The following is a 19,466-nucleotide window of genomic DNA, read 5'->3' on the forward strand; positions in this document are numbered from 1 at the left end:
TTGCAGAGAGGTGGGTGCTGGTCTCTTCTCCCAAGTGACTAGTGACAGGACTAGAGGAAATGGCCTCAAGTTGTGCCAGGGGAGGTTCAGGCTAGATATTAGGAAAAAGTTCTTTACTGAGAGAGTAGTGAAACATTGGAATAGGCTGCCCAGGGAGGTGGTAGAGTCACCCTCCCTGGAGATATTCAAGGAGCGTGTGGATGTGGCATTGTGGGATGTAGCTTGATGGACATGGTGCTGTGTGGTGTTGGGTGGGTTGTGGCTTGTTGTTGTTGTGTGGTGGGTTTTTGGTGGGTTTTTTTTGTTTTGTTTTTTGTTTTTTTCCTCCAGGTTGGACTTGATGATCTTACAGGTCTTTTCCAACCGTAGTGATTCTGTGATTCTGTGAAATGAGCAGCATTTCCCAGCCATGGCTGTAGGCGTTCAAGAAGGAGAGTTCACACTGGCAAATCTCTGTGTTGTAGTTGAGTCTACTATTGTGGGTTTCTCTCTTTATCACTTGGGTCATGCTTTTCTACACTTTACTCTGATTCTCTCTGAATCATCTCCCTTAAATCTGCTTCTGTTATCAAAACCAACATATCTGACTAACTATTGGTGTTTAGTTGTGAGTTTGATTAAAATGACCCAGCTTTAACATCTCCTCAGGAAAAGCCTTATGAGCTGAATGCACATAAAATCATCCCTAGGATATTTAATGCAGTTAAGATGCATAATTTCATCTGAAAAAGGAACAGTGAGATAGTTGAAGGAAACAAACAAAAAAAAAAATCTAAAAGCTTGTGACTATTTAGATCAGTGCTGAAACAGCAAATTTTTTGCAGGAACAACCAGCAAAAAGTAATTGGTTTAAATGATAATGTATAACTAAGCATCAATAATCTATTCTGTTCTTTAATGCTGGAGCAATTGGTCTGCTTTAAAATAGAATATAGCTCAGTAAAAGAATAAGATAAAATTGCCTTTTCATGTTAATATAAACATAGTTTACCTTTTACGTACTGTTTCTTCATAATTCTAACTGGATGTTTAGATATACCTTGAATGTTCTACAAATAAGAATAAAAAATGCTTAGTAAGTAAAAGTTTATGAAAACGTGTTTACAAACAGTTTGTAAGCAGCATAAGAACGTTAGTGATACTAATGCCAAAAGTTTTTCCCATATAATAAACAAGATTAACCACTTTGCCTTTCAAAGGAATCTGCACACTTCTGTAACTATAGATACTTTTTAATATTTGCTCTTCCTTGCAAACTGGAAGCTTGTAAGAATGATTTCTCACTGGCAGCCTTTCTAAATCCTAATCTCTGGATGCACCATAGAACATAATTAGTAACCCCCCCAAAATTTTTTTTCTTATTTTAACCTGTATTTTTTAGATATGATGCATTACTTTCAAGAAAAGAATACATGTGAACCTTGCCTTAAGCTAAGGAAACAGATTCTTCTTCAGCCTCTAGAAATTTTTCTAATATCTATTCCCACTTTTTTGAAATGCATAATAAAATAAAGGAGGAGTTCTTTATTAACTACAGCACATCAGCCAAGGTTAAAAGTGACAGCTAAGTTTATCAACAAACACGCAAGACTAGGAATAACAGAAGATTTTTCTTTAAATATCTGGGTTCATACATCTCCAAGCATGAAAGATGACATATGATAGCTTCCTTCTGTTATTTTATGTCATTATGCCTCTTCATCTAGAAAGGTAACACATGACAAGAGATAATGTGCATCAAGCTCAACTTTTGTAATTCCACGCAAATAATCTGCAAGCAGTTCAGGAATTAGATGAACATATTAATATTACGTGAATTCAGGAGATGGGAATAGTGCTATATAATTTCCAAATCAGAATTATCATTTTCTATGTAATTTTGAACTCAAAATTGTTACTTTAAACTTGAGGGATGTAATCAGACTGCAAAAACTATTGAAATTTAAAGCAGAAGCAAAAGAACAAAACCCCAAAAACAGAACAGTATCATTTCCAGTCTTAGTATCACCCTTAAAGATCTACAAACAAATGTATTAAAATTGAACACCCACCACAGCACCACAGAGAGAGAGAGAGACAAGAAACTACCACATAATATATATCATATTTTCACAGCATGGGTAAACTAGGAACACAGCTCTCAATCCATCAATAATGAAGTTTGACCCAGAATAAACACTTGCCATCTTAAGTCCTTTACTATGTACCTGGACATGAATGTGGGACTCTAATTTTACACATTTAAAAAAAAAAGAAAATCACAACATTTTAATTCTGACTTGAATAATTTTAATAGTAGAAATCATTGTATGGACTTTACATTGGGCTCTATATACTGGTATTAACACGTACTTAATAAGATAACCTCCATCACAGGTTAAAGAGTTTGTAGTTACTCTCACTGATTATTGTTCCTTAACTTATTAGCTTCAAAATCCTGAACAAAGTAAAATAAATAAAAAATTATTTCAAAATCTATCTACAATGGTAAAAATAAATCACTACATCTTGTTTTCACTGACAGCATATGCAGAAAGTCTGATTTTAATGCAATTTTAGAAGTGTTACTTATAATTTTGAAAAACACTAGTAAGTAATTGCAAGTGCAAAATGTACTTTCACTTGTAAATTAATTAACAACTCTTAATTTGACTAAATCTTCAGAAAAGAAGTAACTCAAAAAACATGGAAGTGGTAATGCTCATCTTTAAGCTATTGGAATTGCTTAACAGATTCCTCTCATCTAATTTTGGACGTCTTTAGGCTAGTCGTTGGTCTAAACTAGCTTCCTAGAATCCCTCTATAGTCAGTAGGCAAAGACAGGAATCTCCAGTGGGTAGTTCAATCTGTCTGTATATGACACATACTTATAACAAGTTGACCTAAGATTCCCCTGGAGATGATGTTTTCTAAGATTTAGATTACCACATTTGATGAGATAAGTTTACTTTAGATATTTAAAAGGATAGAGAAATAAAGAGACAATCTCAGAAGAGTCCTCCAAATGGAAAGCTTTCCTCTGCTTGAGTTGAAAATTAGGTGACAGTTTTATTATATCAAAAATGGAAGATTGATGTGGCTTCGCTAAATGACCATTACCACCTTGAACTACGTAATACAGCCTGTATTTTTGCTTTTCTGTATTTATTTCAAGTATATTTCTACAAAACCTTCACAGATCCAATCTGAGATGTGACTGTTATCCCTTATTGTTAGAAAAGAGCATCCACATCTTGTTAGAGAAACAAAACTGCTCTCTGAACAATTATGCTCCAACAGAGAAGAAAGAATATACTTGAAACACTGTGATGGAAAAGCTGGTTGTAAAAGTTAACTATTAATACTTCTCCTCATTGTTTTGGTGGGGGAGAATCAAGCTATTCTAGTAGATGATTAACAAGAAAATCCTAGCATTGGTTAAAAAAAATAATTAAAAAAACTTATAAAAAACCAACACCATAATCCACCATTCATTTCCAGAGGTTCCAATTAATAGAAAGATAGACGAAGACAAGGTCCCATTTTCAGTTATGTTTGAAAGGCTGTGATGATCAGGGGAGGTTCCTGAGTGTTGGAAGAGAGCAAGCATTGCTCCTTTCTTCCAGGAGGGCAAGAAGGAGAAAACTACAGGGCAATCATCCTCTCCTCAATTCCTGGGAAGGTGATGGAACAAATAATCCTGGAAAATATTTGCAAACATATTAAAGTCAAGAAGATGATCTGGGGCAGTCAGCATGGATTTACAAAGGGGAAATCATGCTTAACCAATGACAGCCTTCTGCGATGAAGTGACTAGCTCGGTGGATGAAGGGAGAGCAGCAGATGTTGTTTACCTTGACTTCGGCAAGGCTTTCAAAACAACCTCTCATAAAAGCCTCATAGACAAGCTGATGAAGTGCAAGCTAGATAAGTGGACACTGAGGTGGACTGAAAACTGGCTGAACTGCCAGGTTCAAAGGATTTTGATGAGTGGCACAAAGACTAGCTGGAGGCCAGGTGCTAGTGGAGTACCCCAGTGGCCAATACTGCTCAACACCTCCATTAATGACCTGGATAATAGGACTGAGTGCAACATCAGCAAGATGGCAGACAATCAAAAACTGGGAGGAGTGGTTGATACATCAGATGGTGGCTCTGTGATTCAGAGGGACCTCAAGATTCTGGAGAACTGGGCTATCAGGATCTCATAGAGTTCACAGTCTGGAAAGAGCTTTGCAGAAAAGGACCTGTGGATCCTGGTGAAAAACAAGTTGAATACGAACCAGCAATGAGCCTTTGTACCTAGGAAGGCCAACAGCATCCTGGGCTGCATCAGGAAAAGCGTCACCAGCAGGTCAAGAGAGGTGATCCTTCCCCTCTGCTCAGAATGCCTGACGGAAGGGTGTAAAGAAGATGGAGCCAAATTCTCCTCACTTGTGCGCAATTGACAGGACAAGAGGCAGTGGTGACAAACAATTCCATTTAAACATAAGAAAAAAAACCTTTTCTACTGTGACAGTGGTCAAGCACTGGAACAGGTTGCACAGAGAGGTTGTGAAGCCTTCATCCTTGGAGATATTCAAACCCTGACTAGACATGGTCCCGAGAAACCTGCTCTAGTGGACCTCACTTTGAGCAGAGGGAGGTTGGACTAGACAATCTCTAGTGGTCCTGTCCAAACTCAACTATCTAGTGATTCTATTTTTATAACATTACTGTAATTGATCAACCTACATATCCCAATGCCAATCCATTACCTTCTCTCTACTTCACATGATTTCTGACTGAGACACAATTGAAGCCTTCAATGGTATCAGGCAGTGGAAAGCCATAGAAAGACACTGGTTTCACTCCAAAGAAATTTTTTAAAAAATAGATATCTATTATATATAATAGCTATATAAAGTAGGCTTGTAGCATAACATTAAAATTCAAAGATTAAAGACAGAAACAAATATTTTGCAGAAATTGTAGTCAGCTGGTGCATAATGTCTTAAAATGCAGGCTCTGAGAAAAAGAATTGTACGTCTTGATTATGGAAAACGCATGCAAAAATGTACATCCAAGCTTCATAAATAATTTTGGTAAACCTGAAACACAATAAATAAGAACTATTCGATTGTAAAAACAGAAATTACCATTTTTTATGGTTTTCATAGAATCATAGAATTATTTAGGTTGGAAAAGATCTTTAGGATCATCAAGTCCAACCTTTAACCTAACACTACCAAGTCCACCACTAAAACACGTCCCTAAGTGCCACATCTACATGTTTTTTAAATACCTCCGGGGATGGTGACTCAACCACCTCCCTGGGCAGCCCATTCCAATGCTTGACAATGCTTCCAGTGAAGAAATTTTTCCTAATATCCAGTCTAAACCTCCCCTGGCGCAACCTGAGGTCGTTTCCTCTCATCCTATCACTTGTTACTTGGGAGAAGAGACCGACATTCACTTTGCTACAACCTCCTTTCAGGTAGTTGTAGAGGGCGATAAGGTCTCACCTGAGCCTCCTCTTCTCCAGGCTAAACAACCCCAGTTCCCTCAGCCACTCCTCATAGGGCTTGTTCTCTAGACCCTTTACCAGCTTCGTTGCTCTTCTTTGGACGTGCTCCAGCATCTCAATGTCTTTCTTGTAGTGAGGGGCCCAAAACTGAACACAGTATTCGAGGTGCGGCCTCACCAGAGCCGAGTACAGAGGCATGATCACCTCCCTGCTCCTGCTGGCCACACCATTTCTGATACAGGCCAGGATGCCGTTGGCCTTCTTGGCCACCTGGGCACACTGCTGGCTCATCTTCAGCCGGCTGTCACTCAACACCCCCAGGTCCTTTTCTGCGGGGGAGCTTTCCAGCCACTCGTCCCCAAGCCTGTAGCGTTGCATGGGGTTGTTGTGACCCAAGTGCAGGACCCGGCACTTGGCCTTTATGAATCTCAGGCCATGACTGGTAGAAAGCTGAAAAAACCCACACACTTACAACTGTACCCTTTTCTTTTCCACCTTTTTGTAATATAGTGATCAAACTTAAAAGAAAAAAAGCACTGAATCTGATCTGCACTAAAGTCACTTTGGGTAGGACAAACACACACTAGCTCTCCTCTTCCTGGGTGTCCAAAGCTGACATCTTTCTTTGGCAGTGGACCTGCCACACAGGGACCTAGCACTCCATCAATTCATCTTTTACAATTTCAGTTACTTGACACATTTTCCCAGCATCTAGACGGTTGTTGGATCACTGGTTTTTAGTTAAACTCTTCAGAAAATATCATACTGGAAAAGCAGGGAGCATAGACAGGGCAGAAAAAAAAAATCACTAGGAACACTAGATTAAAACTGTACGTGTTGAAAAACAGACAGATGATTTCTTTCCTCCTACCTCCATAATCTGATTTTTTTGCCACTATAATCCATCCTGACTGATGATCCTGATGCGTTCCTTAGTCTGGTGTTTTAGCACAGGTTAGAAATCCATTTTTCTGGTTCTGAAAATACCTCTATTAAAAGTCGTTCTACTTTTGTCTGTTGTTTCAGGTGAAGACAGCATAGATTCTTGCCTACACTATTAGCTTCTGTATACAGAGCCATTCAGAAACAATGACAGACTTCACTTTGGCAAGGAGACTCAGAATTGATGGACTCTTGATGTCTCTGTTAGAGCTTCATAAACACAGCTTTTTTATAAAGCATTCAAGCCTTGCAAAAAGGATGCTCTAATCCATAAAGAAAGTAATTGTATCAAAGAAGAGTAGAATTACCAATGAAAACAAAACCAAATCAAAATCCAACAAATAATATACAGTTTCCAGTTTGACGAGTTTATTCTCCATCAGTTACACTTTCTGTTGAGCTTTCCATTTTTGGTATCCAAAATTCTACATCTACATTTGCCATGGATTTTTGATTCCTTCCTAGGTTAAAAACCAGTATGTTATTTTGGTTCTTTCAAAGGATTAGAGTATACAGATATATATTGGATAAATTACCTTTGAAGTCAGCATAGTTAGACTTCACCTAATCACAGAGGCTGGTGGTGCATTTTAATTGTTTCTTACTTTAGGTCAAGTAGAGTTGTTGATCATATTTCCTATGTTAAATTCCCCTTTAAAGTTATTTATATTGATTCAGCTAACTCATACCTCTCTCTTCCTCTCCATATACATTTTCAGTAGCATAAATTGTTATTTTTTGAGCAAATAACCTCAGTCAATGATAATAGACAGGTAGATGACAACTCCCTTGAGCTTTATATTCTATCTCTCTAATTACTTTTTTCTTTTTATTCTTGTAGTGGATTTTTCCCCTGTTTATTTGCTTCTTCGAACTTTTCTCACTCCTTTTCCATCTTTTTCAGTTGTCTTTTCTTGCTCTACATGGGACTGCACCTATTGATAAATTGTGCTTTCATAGCTCAGTTAATCAATTTGAGAAGAAAAGTAAGCACAGGTTCAGTGAGCTACTTCCTTAACCGTCAAAACTCTGCTTGCTCTTTTGTTAAAGAGCAAAGCTGCTGGAAAAATAGCAAGGAAAAGTGCACACTGCTCAAAGTAGTATTCTTGCAATGCAGAACAACAAGACTGAGTCGTGAGGGCACTCACAACATCAAATTCACTCAATTTGTCTGGCACCTCCAGAGTTGGTGGCAACTCACTCATGAGAAATTATACAGTAGAAATTAAAAAAAAAAACCAAACACCTTCATGATGTCTCTTTTGGAAGATTGTCATATTTAATCATTGTCCATAGCAACATTTATTTATTATTGTAAAGGAATAAATAGTTATTTCCTGTGACTTCCACATGAGACACAATTTCAAGACAGTCTGAAGATCTAATTTTTAAAATACAGCTCAATAAATAGAGAAAATATGAAAGTGAACAAGGTCACCATAGCAATACCAGCCTGGTATGTATGTGTACATGCATTCCTAAGCAAATCTTGACTTGTCTGCAATTGCCATCTAGTGGCTAGTTAAAAATTAAAGACATCTGTTTTCCTTGTCAAAAAACACGGAATCATACAGACTTCTGGTAAAGGATTTCTTAATTTTCAGTACTAGTTACTGTTTTTCAGCAGTGAACAATCATTCAAAGGTAATGCACTCCCCTCTTGCCTTACCCAGGAGCACAGAATTATCAAGGTTTTAGATGTCAGTCAAGTGGGAGACTTAGAAGTAATTCATCATCTTCCACAAGCTTAAGCAGCTTTCAAAGTGAATACAAGGGGAGAATCACAGAATCACTAAGGTTGGAAAAGACCTGTAAGATCATCAAGTCCAACCATCAACTAACACCACCAGGCCCATTAAAGCATGTCCCACAATGCCTCGTCCACACGTTCCTTGAACAAGAAGAAAAGGGCAACTGAAAATACTGACTTCTTACTTTAGAGAGTTGGCCATAAGAATAGTGTATTTGATTATGACTAATCCTCTTTCTGCCATATTCTTTGAAATTTAGACCTGGCAATGACCTCAGGTAATAATGTTGTAGCAGCACATGAGAAAGGACTCGGTAAGTGATTTTTAAAGTAACAAAAACTCTTTTACTTTACTAATGTTTTTGACATGTTCTGTGACAAATTATTTTGTCAAATCATGGGTCAGCCCAGATGCTTGGTTATATACTGACAGATTACTAACCTTTGCACAGCAAGCAAGGCAGTTTGTATATACACAGCTCTGCACATCTTTCAAAGAGACAAAGACTGGTTTTGTTTCCCATATATAAACTGACTAAATTTAATTATTTATTTAATTTCATTTTCCTGAAAGAAAATTATAATCAGAACATAAGTTCTGTTAAACTAATGTTCATTAATATGGGAGGCTATTAAACTCTGGGATGAACTCCAAGAAGATATGATTTGGTTTTGGTGAAAAAACAGTGCGAAGGCATAGAGATAACAACCCTCTGAGTGGCAGTTGGAGCTAGTAAATATTGTACTACTTGTGTATTAGCTGTATATTATAGCTTTAAAGTAAACCGTGTCAAGGGAATATTGCCCAAAGGTACAAATACTAGACCTTTAAACACATGAAAAATGACAAGATTTCCAGACTGGAGGAATTTACTTTCTAAAGAAAAGATGTAACAGTTGTTTTACGAAAAGGTAAAATTTAGCATCTCAAACAAGATTGTTCTACATACTGAGGAATTTATTGAGCATATGTTAGCAGGGAATTCCTCCTAAAAGGCTACAGAAGACTGAACAGGAGACTGATTAAAGGAGTTAAAGGAAACCTAAATAACCAATGTCTCTTTCTTTGCTCACAGTGAGGAAAGGACAATTCTTGATTCTATAGAAGTGGTCCTTAACTGTAAGTTCCTAAGAGCCACAGCCAGAAGATGATCATGTTAGTATGGGAGAACTAAGGGCAACAAGGTCATATGGGATTCAGCAAGATGACCTCTGTCCTATTTTGTCTATCTTCAATGACCCTTATACAAACGACTACTTTTTTTGTTGTTGTTCCAAACCTGAGAGAGTGCATCCATCTTCAAAACTCTGGGTGAAATTTCCTGAGGTTTTATGAAAGGATACCGAGGAAATAAAGAATTGGCAATTTTTCCACTTATTGACAGAGGAAAAAAAGAACTCTCAGCAGAGAAAGCTGAAAGTAATAGGGATGTAGAGCTAGAGAGATCATTTTCCTGAAATTCTTTGGGATGCCAACAACAAAGCTTTTGAAAATCAGTACTGTCTGAAAACTGGACCATGCAAGACAAGAAGTCTCTTTTGCTGTACCCAACTATTGATCTTTCCCTATAAACCATTCTCTTATCATTCTTCATTTCTGTCTCCTCCATTTTTTGTTTTGTCGGAACTCTCAGATTTTTTGAAGTAATTTTTGCTGACTGAGATACAGAATGGGAGAAGAACAATGTACAGTAGAAGAACACTGTATAGCAAAATAAACTATTTAAATAGTTTTGTTAGGTTAAAACATAATGAAACCTATGCTGAGATCAGAATTAGACTTTATTTTGTCCTTGCAAAAAGGAATTCAGCCATTAGAGGAGTATGCTAACACCTCTCACTTTTGAGCTTGTAAGACAAGACATAATTTGTGTGCCTGAGATACTTTTTTTTTTTAATTGTCCTCTCGGAACATAAGTCTCCAAGCTTTGAGCATTTCCTGAAAGTGTATATCTAAAAGTCCCACTAATGGAATACTTCACATGAAGAATAAAAAAAATTCTAAAATCTTAATCAACTCACAAGAGGTACCAACAGACAACTTCATAACGAATAGGCACACAAATATTTAAACTTATATAAAGATCATACATGCGTTTCTGCACATGGCTGAAGATTCAATCTGAGCAACTGTCTTACAGATGAGGACAGTGAAAATGAACTCAGTAGGACATGGTGTCTATTGAACTCAGTACAGAGGTACGATGACTGTGACCACATTGAGACTTCAGGGGATGCTAGCACATGCCAATCTCGAGCATAAGAAAAGAGTTGTACGGATAAACAGTGGAAGAATAAAGATTGTGACAGACTACATGTGAATAGCACTACTTGTTTCCTGTAACCAAAATACGATGCTAACATTGCTCTTAAACTACTCTAAAATTACATGGAATCAGACTTAATAAAATTCCAAGAGACACAACACAGTGTACAGATTAACTTCTGTAACAGAATAGTCTTAAGTAAAAGATATTACTATAATTACTTCACTTCAAAACACCTATCAATTTGTAAGGTAGTAAAAGCTACATGGCTAAAAACCCACTTGTTTTGATCAAAGATGACGCTAATTTTGTTTCTTGTTAGCTATGTGCTTCAGTGACACTCATATTAGAGAAAAAAAAAACTGGCAGTAGCACTAGCTGTATTCCAGCATGGATTTCTAAAAACATGATCAGCGCATAGTTTTGGCTTCTACCGGCAGCATTGCCAAAACATCGCTGGCAAAGGCCATTCCAAGGATAAAATTAATCAGCATATAACCAACTACCTTAACAAAGCCCACTCAACAGCAGTAGGCACTCAAGTGCCAACAATTTCATTTATACACAGTGCATTGAAACGTAGTATCTTCAAATTTTAATGAAACAAGTGGAAGTATGCAGTGCCATCATCTCTCTAGCACGGGAAAACCTTACAGTAAGTTTTTTTCTCCCATTTCTACAAGTCTAAGCTTCTCTGAGGAGCTTTTTGCCAAAAACTAAAGGAGAATGAAGGAGGAATTCACCCTCCACAGTCAATATTTCATACGTGCTAAAAATATACTTTCATTGATATTATTGAGTTGTATAGCATCTTTCATTTTTGAGCTGTTAATTTTAATTGTTTTATGTATTTCTGTGCTTATGTTTAGTTTGTAGAAGAAATAATGACAGACTCCCTATTTTGTCCTGCATAAATAAAATGCAAGCATTTTGTATGTTGATTACTGCATAGAAGCAGATTTAGACTGGCTACACATTATCTTTCTTTAAATAACACACAGATCAATTATACATCCAAAGATAATCCCAAATAGAGAGAAGTTATATACATGATTGAACTGCTCTCGTGACTACAGAATTACAGCCCAGATGATGCTCCAAGCTTTACTGAATCAAATGGAAAACATTATGCTACAAAATGTATCCATGTATTGGATACACCAGACTCACCATGAGATTAATGATTTTATACTAATCAGGAGTATTACTACAAAGAATGCCAAAGACATGCATATATCATAGAAAAGGATACTACATGTACTCGAGATGCTAAGAGAACAAAGGTTTATGATGCGGAAACCTTATTTCTGCGTTTGGATATTAAATCAACATGATGATGTTCTGGAGCACCAGACATGAGTGTTATGATACGACTAACAGTGACTTCTCATACTGTAGTTGTCACACCAATAACTAAGAACATCCTATTGTAATGTTAATGTAGTGTAAATTTTCATCATGAATGCAATTGAGCTAAAGTCTTGTCAACATGCTTATTCACTCATTTTTAAGTAAATTTTCCCTATCATAAAAAAAAAAACCCTGTGATGAGTGAGGAAGAAAGACACAAAAATAAGTTCTGAATGCAAGAGGTACTCAGAGAACACAGACCAACCATAACAAATGGCATCTGCTCTCTAATAGCACATCAGCTCATCTGAGTGATAGTTGTTTGTACTGACTAGAAAATATGACACTAAATTGCCTCGACGCAAAGGTCCAAGAAAATGCATAGACTTTCTCATCTCTGTTAAGACAACCTACCATTATTTTAGTGAAGCCCATATCAGAGCATATTTACCTAGAAATGATGTTGTTAGCCTAGATGACATTATAGAAGACTTTTGACAAGATGTTTTATATGAACCTGTAATATGTCTGACTTGTCTCTATCCCCAGTGCTTTTCAATAAACATACTTTAAAAAAAAATAGAAAACACACCCAAGTAAGAGCAATGCAAATGTAAGAGCCATACTGTCTGTCCATTTTAAGTGAACATTCATTTCAGTAGGACAGCATATGAAAACAAGTTTACAAAAATTCTACTCCTAATAGTGCAGTTTCAAAAGCAGCCAAGGCATTCATTTCTGCTAAAAAATGGAAGATGTGATCACATCCCTGCTTCCAGACTTGGTGTCTGGCTCCTTACATTGCATCAGCTCTGCAAAAGCCTTCTAAAAGCTGTGAAGGAAAGAGAAAGGGGAGAAACAGGACACTTCAAATTTGTACAGCAGCTCACCACTATTGAAATACCTTGTAAAACATCCTGTTTGTGCTGGAATCCAGCTGTGACTATAGATTATAAGCTTTCAGAAAGAGTATTGGTGGTATCACAGATCAGCCTGTAGCCTTAATGAGGCCTGGGACAAAATGCCTGAAATTTGAGAGCTGTCACAATTGATAGCACGATTCTGACAGTCCGCCTTGCTTGGTGTGCGCGTGTGGGTATGCTAAGGATGTAAAACCTATTAGAATAGAGTTGTGAAAGGGAGACATACAGGCAGCATCTCATCCACACTGTCCATAAACAATCCCAAAACTATTCCAAAACTACATTTGAGTTTTATCTCAGAGAGAATTAGTCCATTCACTCCAGAAGACAGTCCAGAAGGGAAGTAACACAGATACAGTGCGGATAATCAGAAAAACTGATTTGCTAAATTAATTGACAGAACAGACTCATTTTTGATGGCAATTGCTCAGAAGGGTCTCTACTCTAAGATATTGTCTCTCCCAGTAGAATGAAAACCAGATGGGTAATTTATTATTCATACTCCAAACACTATTAATAACACACATTATCTAATAAACAAGCAGGCAATTCTCTATCATGCATTCACTATCAGAAAATATTACTTATATCTGTTAGAGAGACTGAGGTATATTCAATATTTCATGTTTTTTACGGTTCTTCTGTGAGCACATTATCATTCAACATACCCTAATTAGTTTATCTTTCAAATTACATTCCTGCTTTCCAAATTAAAGGCTAACATGCTTCTTTCATTGACAGGTTAAATTATTTTATTTCTTTGCCTTTTTGGACAAGCTGGTAAAAGCATTTTTCCTGGGGTGAAATAGGAATGCTTTCCCCCCCTCCCCCCCCCCCATTTGGTCTGAGAAAGTAAAAATATTTATTTATCTTCAGCATAACTTTTTGCTACTAAAAGGAAGGAAATGCCCCCTGAAACCTACCACTTCATGCTTTTTAGTTTAATGATACAAAAATCTTCTGAAGTATAGAACTGTAAACTCATTGCTAGCATTTCAGTTCTCTCTGCTGCAGAAGCCTGGAGGAAAGAAACCTGAATACAGAATATCTGATTCTAGCACTGAAGTTTACATCTTAAACCAAATTATAACATCCAATTATATGCAATCTTTGTATCTCAAGTTAGCATTTCTCTCTGTTCATTCTGAAAGAGGCTTGATCTTAATTGGCTTTATGCATTTCTACCTCTGTCATGACTTATTTTAGCTTTAAAAGGCAAGAGGCTAGAAAGTGATATTTCAAGCTAGGTTTGGAGAACATAAACAAGTCTTTATGAATGTAATAAATATACTTAATAGGAATGTTATCTATGAGCAATATATAACAGAGTATCCTAATGCAGAAAAGACTAATATATTTTACAAAAATTAATAAACATGTTTAAATAATAAACCAACCTAATTAACTTCCCCTAATAGTCATAAGCAATCCATCGTTGAGTGGAAAAATTAACTAGCCTGTAGATATATTACAAAATAATTTGACTGAAGAATTTTAGGGTTTATATTTACTTTTAGGTTTCAGATACACAGGTTCTCATGGAGCAGCAAACATACCGTTACAGGAGACTACAATATCAAATGTGTCCCTGTTTAATGATGTACTATATTAGTATATAACACACTGTTATTTGTGAAAAGTGCATTAATTATGCAGCACACATATTGTAGAAGAAGAAACCAAATGAGAAGAAATGGAGTGCACAGTTAAACTAAAATAGATGTATACATGGAAAGCCACTGAAATAAGAAGAAACTCCCTCTAAGTTGCTGCAACACAGAAGTCATAAAAATTCATGTGAATAAGCTTATCTATTGAGAGAAACCCACTTAAAGCCAAAATATGTATCATCCATACATGAGATGTGGATTTGTCTGAAAGATCACAGAAGAGTTTATCTGAAAAAGAAATCCTGCTCTGTACCCAAAGTCTAGTCATCTTCCCTTAAACCTATGAGCAAATCCCTCCTGGACTCCATTTAATGCCTTAAAGGAAAGAGGACAGATACTTTTACAAAACAAATGAAAGATAAAGAAACCTTCGTTTGGAACCCCATCTCCTACAACCGCTGCAGCAAATGAGATGTTTTTTCTATTTGAATTCTTACTTTATCTGATTTACACTTATCTTTTGCTTTAATCACTCCTTAAAGCATTTTAAAACGCAGTTAAAAATAAACTACCTCAGCAAATATTCGGCTAAAATTTGACATAACATCATAGTAGCTGCAAAAATATCTACAATATTTATGATTTCTGGCAAGAATCTTCCCAATCCTTTAACACTTAGAAAAGTGACTAGGCACTGCAGTATATCTTCTATATCAATAAATGATTCAGAAACAGATGGTGTAAGTTCCATAAACATTTCACACAAAAAAAGCCATGCCAATGGTTTTCCTTATAAGGAAAAGCCAGCCTGAGGCAACCCTGGATGCTAACTTTAGCAGAATTATTTTGGAGAAAAACAACCTTTAAGGAAAGTAGATTTCATGTCATTTTTAGCATGACGGGCTAAAGGTCACCTTGTGTTGTACACGGCTGTTCAAGACAGCTGTCTGTTCAGCTCTGACTTGTAAATGTCTGTGCATCACATCAGAATATTAGCAAACTGTGACCTTCATGATCATCTTTTCCATTCTCTCCCATCACTTTCCCCAATCTGGGTGCAAGAGAAGCGGGAGCAGCAGTAACACTCCTCCATTCCATTATTAATTTCGAATCCTAGACACTGTTTTTTACTCAGCAAAAAGCACAAGCACTTCCTATAAATTGTTTGATGACAAATTGTATGGAAATACATCCCATGAGGGTAGGAAGATATAAATGAAACCTGAACTGTGAAGATATGTAAAAGAAGAGCTAAGGAAGTCACCAGTATTGTGAGGATGAGAACCTCCCAGGACAGGTTTTTGCCAGAACTCCAAAAGTCACCATACCAGCCAGGACTTGCAAGGAGCCACATGAGCCCACCCATGCAAAGCGGTCACAACATAATGGTTATGTCTAACATCTCTAGTTCTAGATAGAGCTGTGGAAGACCATTGCCTTTCTCCCAAGACTACAGAAAGCTTCTAATGCCATTTGTACCTGTGAAGCTTAACGATAGTACCTGCACAGATAAGCAGTACTCAAACTTGCATGGATAAGAACTGACAATACTTTTGGGCACAAGTTAAAAGCACAATGGCCTTGTGGATTCCCTTGGCCTTCATACGCCAAGTCCACTTCTGCATCTATTCTCCCTCTCCCACAGGGCCAGAGGTCAGGTCTTTGGTAAGAAAGGCCATGATCAAACCAAACAGAACATTTCTGCACAATAGGTAGTCACTACTTTTCTACTGCTATTCCTCCACCTACGCCTTGACTTGAGCCCCTGAAGCAGTCTGGAACCCTCTCTCCTCCCACACTAGGTCCTGGCACACTCATCCATGCACCTATGGGCTGTGACAGAAGCAGAACGCAGAAGGCCTCACCAGTGCCTACAGTCAAAGGTCAGTGTGCTTCCTAAACTCAAGTAAAATGGTATAATAAAATATATTCAAATATGCCCTTAAAAAGGCCACTTTGGCTAAAAAACCCCAAGCCTCTAGCAGTCCAGAAAGTCATATAAAACATATTTCAGCCACAAGCATGTACATGGAGATCATTATAGTCAAAGACAGGAAAGGAAGCACAAAGAGCCCAAATGGCACAGCCATATAAGCATCTGGCAAGAATTCCACAGCACCAGCATGAACAGTCTTGCCCTTCACTGCTATGAGGCCTGAAGCCAAATTCCAGAAGAGAAGAGCTTCCTTTTTTTCCATAATCCCCAGGCTACCTTCCAGGGCTCACCAATCCTTTACAAGGAGTGGTTCACGAACACCAGGAATTCATTACAAATAAGTAGTCAGTAGAAGTCTAGAGGGTGCGTGCATGGCTCACAATTCTACCCCTCTACTTCAGGTAAACTTCAGGTAATAATATTAAATTCTGATCCACAGATAACAGAAAATATTCATAAGAATAAATGTTCTGGAGTAAACCACCCATTTAATAAACTTTTTCTGTCCACCATTTACATACAATATGGCAACTGCTAGACTTAGATGAAAATGAACATTTCATGTGTTAAAAATACTACATATTTTATATAAATAATATTAATTTTAATCCTAATTAAAATGTAAATCTTCTAATAGGCTCACTTACTGGATGTTTGGCTGAAAGTCTGCCAGTCACAGTTCCTGTCTGATTCCATGTAGAGGAAATAAATCCCTGTAGTCAAGTAAAGTAGAAATCCCCCAAAAGAAAAGGATGAAGACATACATCTCAATTTTATTTAATGTAAGTATCAGTAATAAAAACGCACTGCAATCAGGACTACAAAATCAAGAAGAAAGACTCCATAACTTTCCATATATAAAAGTTCTTAAACTGTAAACACTGCAATCATTTCACATCTTTATCATTTGTTTGAAATACCATACTTTACAGGCTACTTTTTGTATTTCTACCTTTCTCATGCATGTTCGTAGTCCATCCACATAAGTTGACTTCATCTTATGAACCTAAATTACATAAAAGTTTAGATAAATGCTTATTTATAAAAAAAAGATATTTTTCAAATTAAAGATCTTAATTTTCCAAATACATATTAGCTTGTTTTGTAGACTTTTTTTAAAATATAGTTTTATATTAGTAAATAATGGATGTATACTCACTAATAGATTGACCTATTAGTGTAAGTTAGGTAAGCCAGGTCTTTGCAGATACTAGTAAATGAACTATTGGAATTTATTCTTCTATATCTTATATCCCCAGGTCATTAAACTACACAAAAAAGCCACACACAAGAAAACCCACCCACAGATTTTTTTTTTCTTTTTTCTTCTTCTTTTTCTGTTTCTTCAGAACTCAGAAAAATAAATGTTTTTCCCTAAGAGTGTGCTTTATAGCACTAGACAAATTTAGCAGTGAAGTTTTCCAATTGTTTTTGTCACAGTTATTTGCTAGCTATAATCTAGCATAGTGCAAAACAGAAGTATAAACATTAAATTTAAAAACCCTTAAGAATACCTAACAAATTCAAAATTGAACGAATCAAATGAATATTTGAATGAACTTACATTAGTGACAACTTTATTTTTTTATTTAGTTGTGAATACATTCTCTTTCTTGCTAATTTTGCTTCAGTGCAACTACATTATGTGAAAAATATCAGCTCACCTGACGGTATTCTAAAATGATCTTAGGCAAAGGATGAAGATCTTGCAACTTATTTAGCTGCAAAATAAAGAATGTGAATTACTGGTATACTCTTCTGTTAAGTTATATTATTTAACAATCTTAACAGAGTAAGTTTTGGAGGAAGAAATTCTCTCGCCAAGCTAAACACACAAAATACCACCTAAAGAACAACGCCCTTCAAGCAATCTCACCCTAGGCCCAAAGAAGCCTTTATTCTTTTCTGCCTTCAGCAGGAGGGCTGGAGAGTACCCCTTCCCATTTCATTTTCCTTCCTGTCCCAGACAGGAACAAAAAGACATGCAGATATAAAAACTTTTCCACAACAACATTGAAAACACTGGGGCATGGGGAGGGGGGTTACTTACGCTCCTTTGTTTATTTTTTGTGCTAGACAGCATCAATGCAAGAGAGAACATGATAAAAGTGTACAAAATAATACATATACACACACACACACATATTTATACACACACACAAAATGCAACAGGAGAATTTCTCCTGTTCATCCCCTAATACAAGTTCCAGGAGACCTTCAAGAAAAATTGAAATTGTCAAATCCAAATACAATAAAATAAAGCATATTTCTGATTACTTTGATTGTAACGTGCCATAAAATTTTGTTAAGAAAAAGAATGAAATTATTAAAATAGAGATTGGATATTTTTAAGTACAACAAAAATATCTGGAACTACAACAATTCAGGGTGAAAAACAGATGCAACTGTACTAGAATGAAGATTTAAAAGCATAAGTTTTTTTCTTGCTACCAGGGAGAGAAAACATATTAAGATCAATTATCTCGTATTTATCTATTGGAAGGTTTCAGCCTACTTTTCTCTAAATAAACAAGTCTCAGCAGTTGTTGGAAAGACAGAACTGGACTAGATAAAAGCATTACTTTGCTTACTGCAACAAATCTTATGTTCCCACAAAAAGATTACATGCATTCTATTTCACTGATCCTTCTCCTCTCCCAAGGCTCTCTGTCACTCTCTAAGATTACGTATTTGATCTTTGAAACCTCCTTCTCCTTGAGCAGTGTGTGGTTTTTATGGTTATACTGTTGACATTAACTCAGAGATTGTATCTGGTAGTTCAGACACTTGGCCCAAAAGCTGAATTTCCTCTTTCACCATGAGAAACAAATACTACCTTTCTACCTTCCCCAGAGGTGTTCGTTCTCAGCAATGAGTTGTGTACTTTAATTTGACTCCCATGTAAACTAGAGCAATACAATTGTGGCACCAAATCACAAACAGGTGCAGCTACACAGAAGCTTCTTCTATTCTAACAAGAAATTCCATTACTATTATTATCTTAACAAAATGATCTATTAATGATCTGGATGAGGGGATCGAGTGCTCCCTCAGTAAGTTTGCAGACGACACCAAGTTGGGTGGGAGTGTTGATCAGTTGGAGGGTAGGAAGGCTCTGCAGAGGGGTCTGGACAGGCTGGATCGATGGGCCCAGGCCAATTGTATGAGGTTCAACAAGGCCAAGTGCCAGGTCCTGCACTTGG

At 36.7% G+C, this 19,466-nt stretch overlaps 1 protein-coding gene across 1 annotated transcript in view; it reads right to left on the reverse strand.

The window, feature by feature from the left end:
• POLN (DNA polymerase nu) overlaps window positions 1-19,466 on the reverse strand; it is a 103,272-nt gene that overhangs the window by 58,094 nt on the left and 25,712 nt on the right. Inside the window, exons 13-16 of the mRNA XM_059817958.1 lie at window positions 17,928-17,984; window positions 17,216-17,269; window positions 16,911-16,976; window positions 992-1,049 (exon numbers count right to left, since the gene is read on the reverse strand). Coding sequence (XP_059673941.1) covers window positions 992-1,049; window positions 16,911-16,976; window positions 17,216-17,269; window positions 17,928-17,984 — 235 coding nt within the window. The remainder of the gene's footprint in view (window positions 1-991; window positions 1,050-16,910; window positions 16,977-17,215; window positions 17,270-17,927; window positions 17,985-19,466) is intronic.

The sequence above is a fragment of the Gavia stellata genome, chromosome 5 (genome assembly GCF_030936135.1).
Source record: "Gavia stellata isolate bGavSte3 chromosome 5, bGavSte3.hap2, whole genome shotgun sequence".
NCBI lineage: Eukaryota > Metazoa > Chordata > Aves > Gaviiformes > Gaviidae > Gavia > Gavia stellata.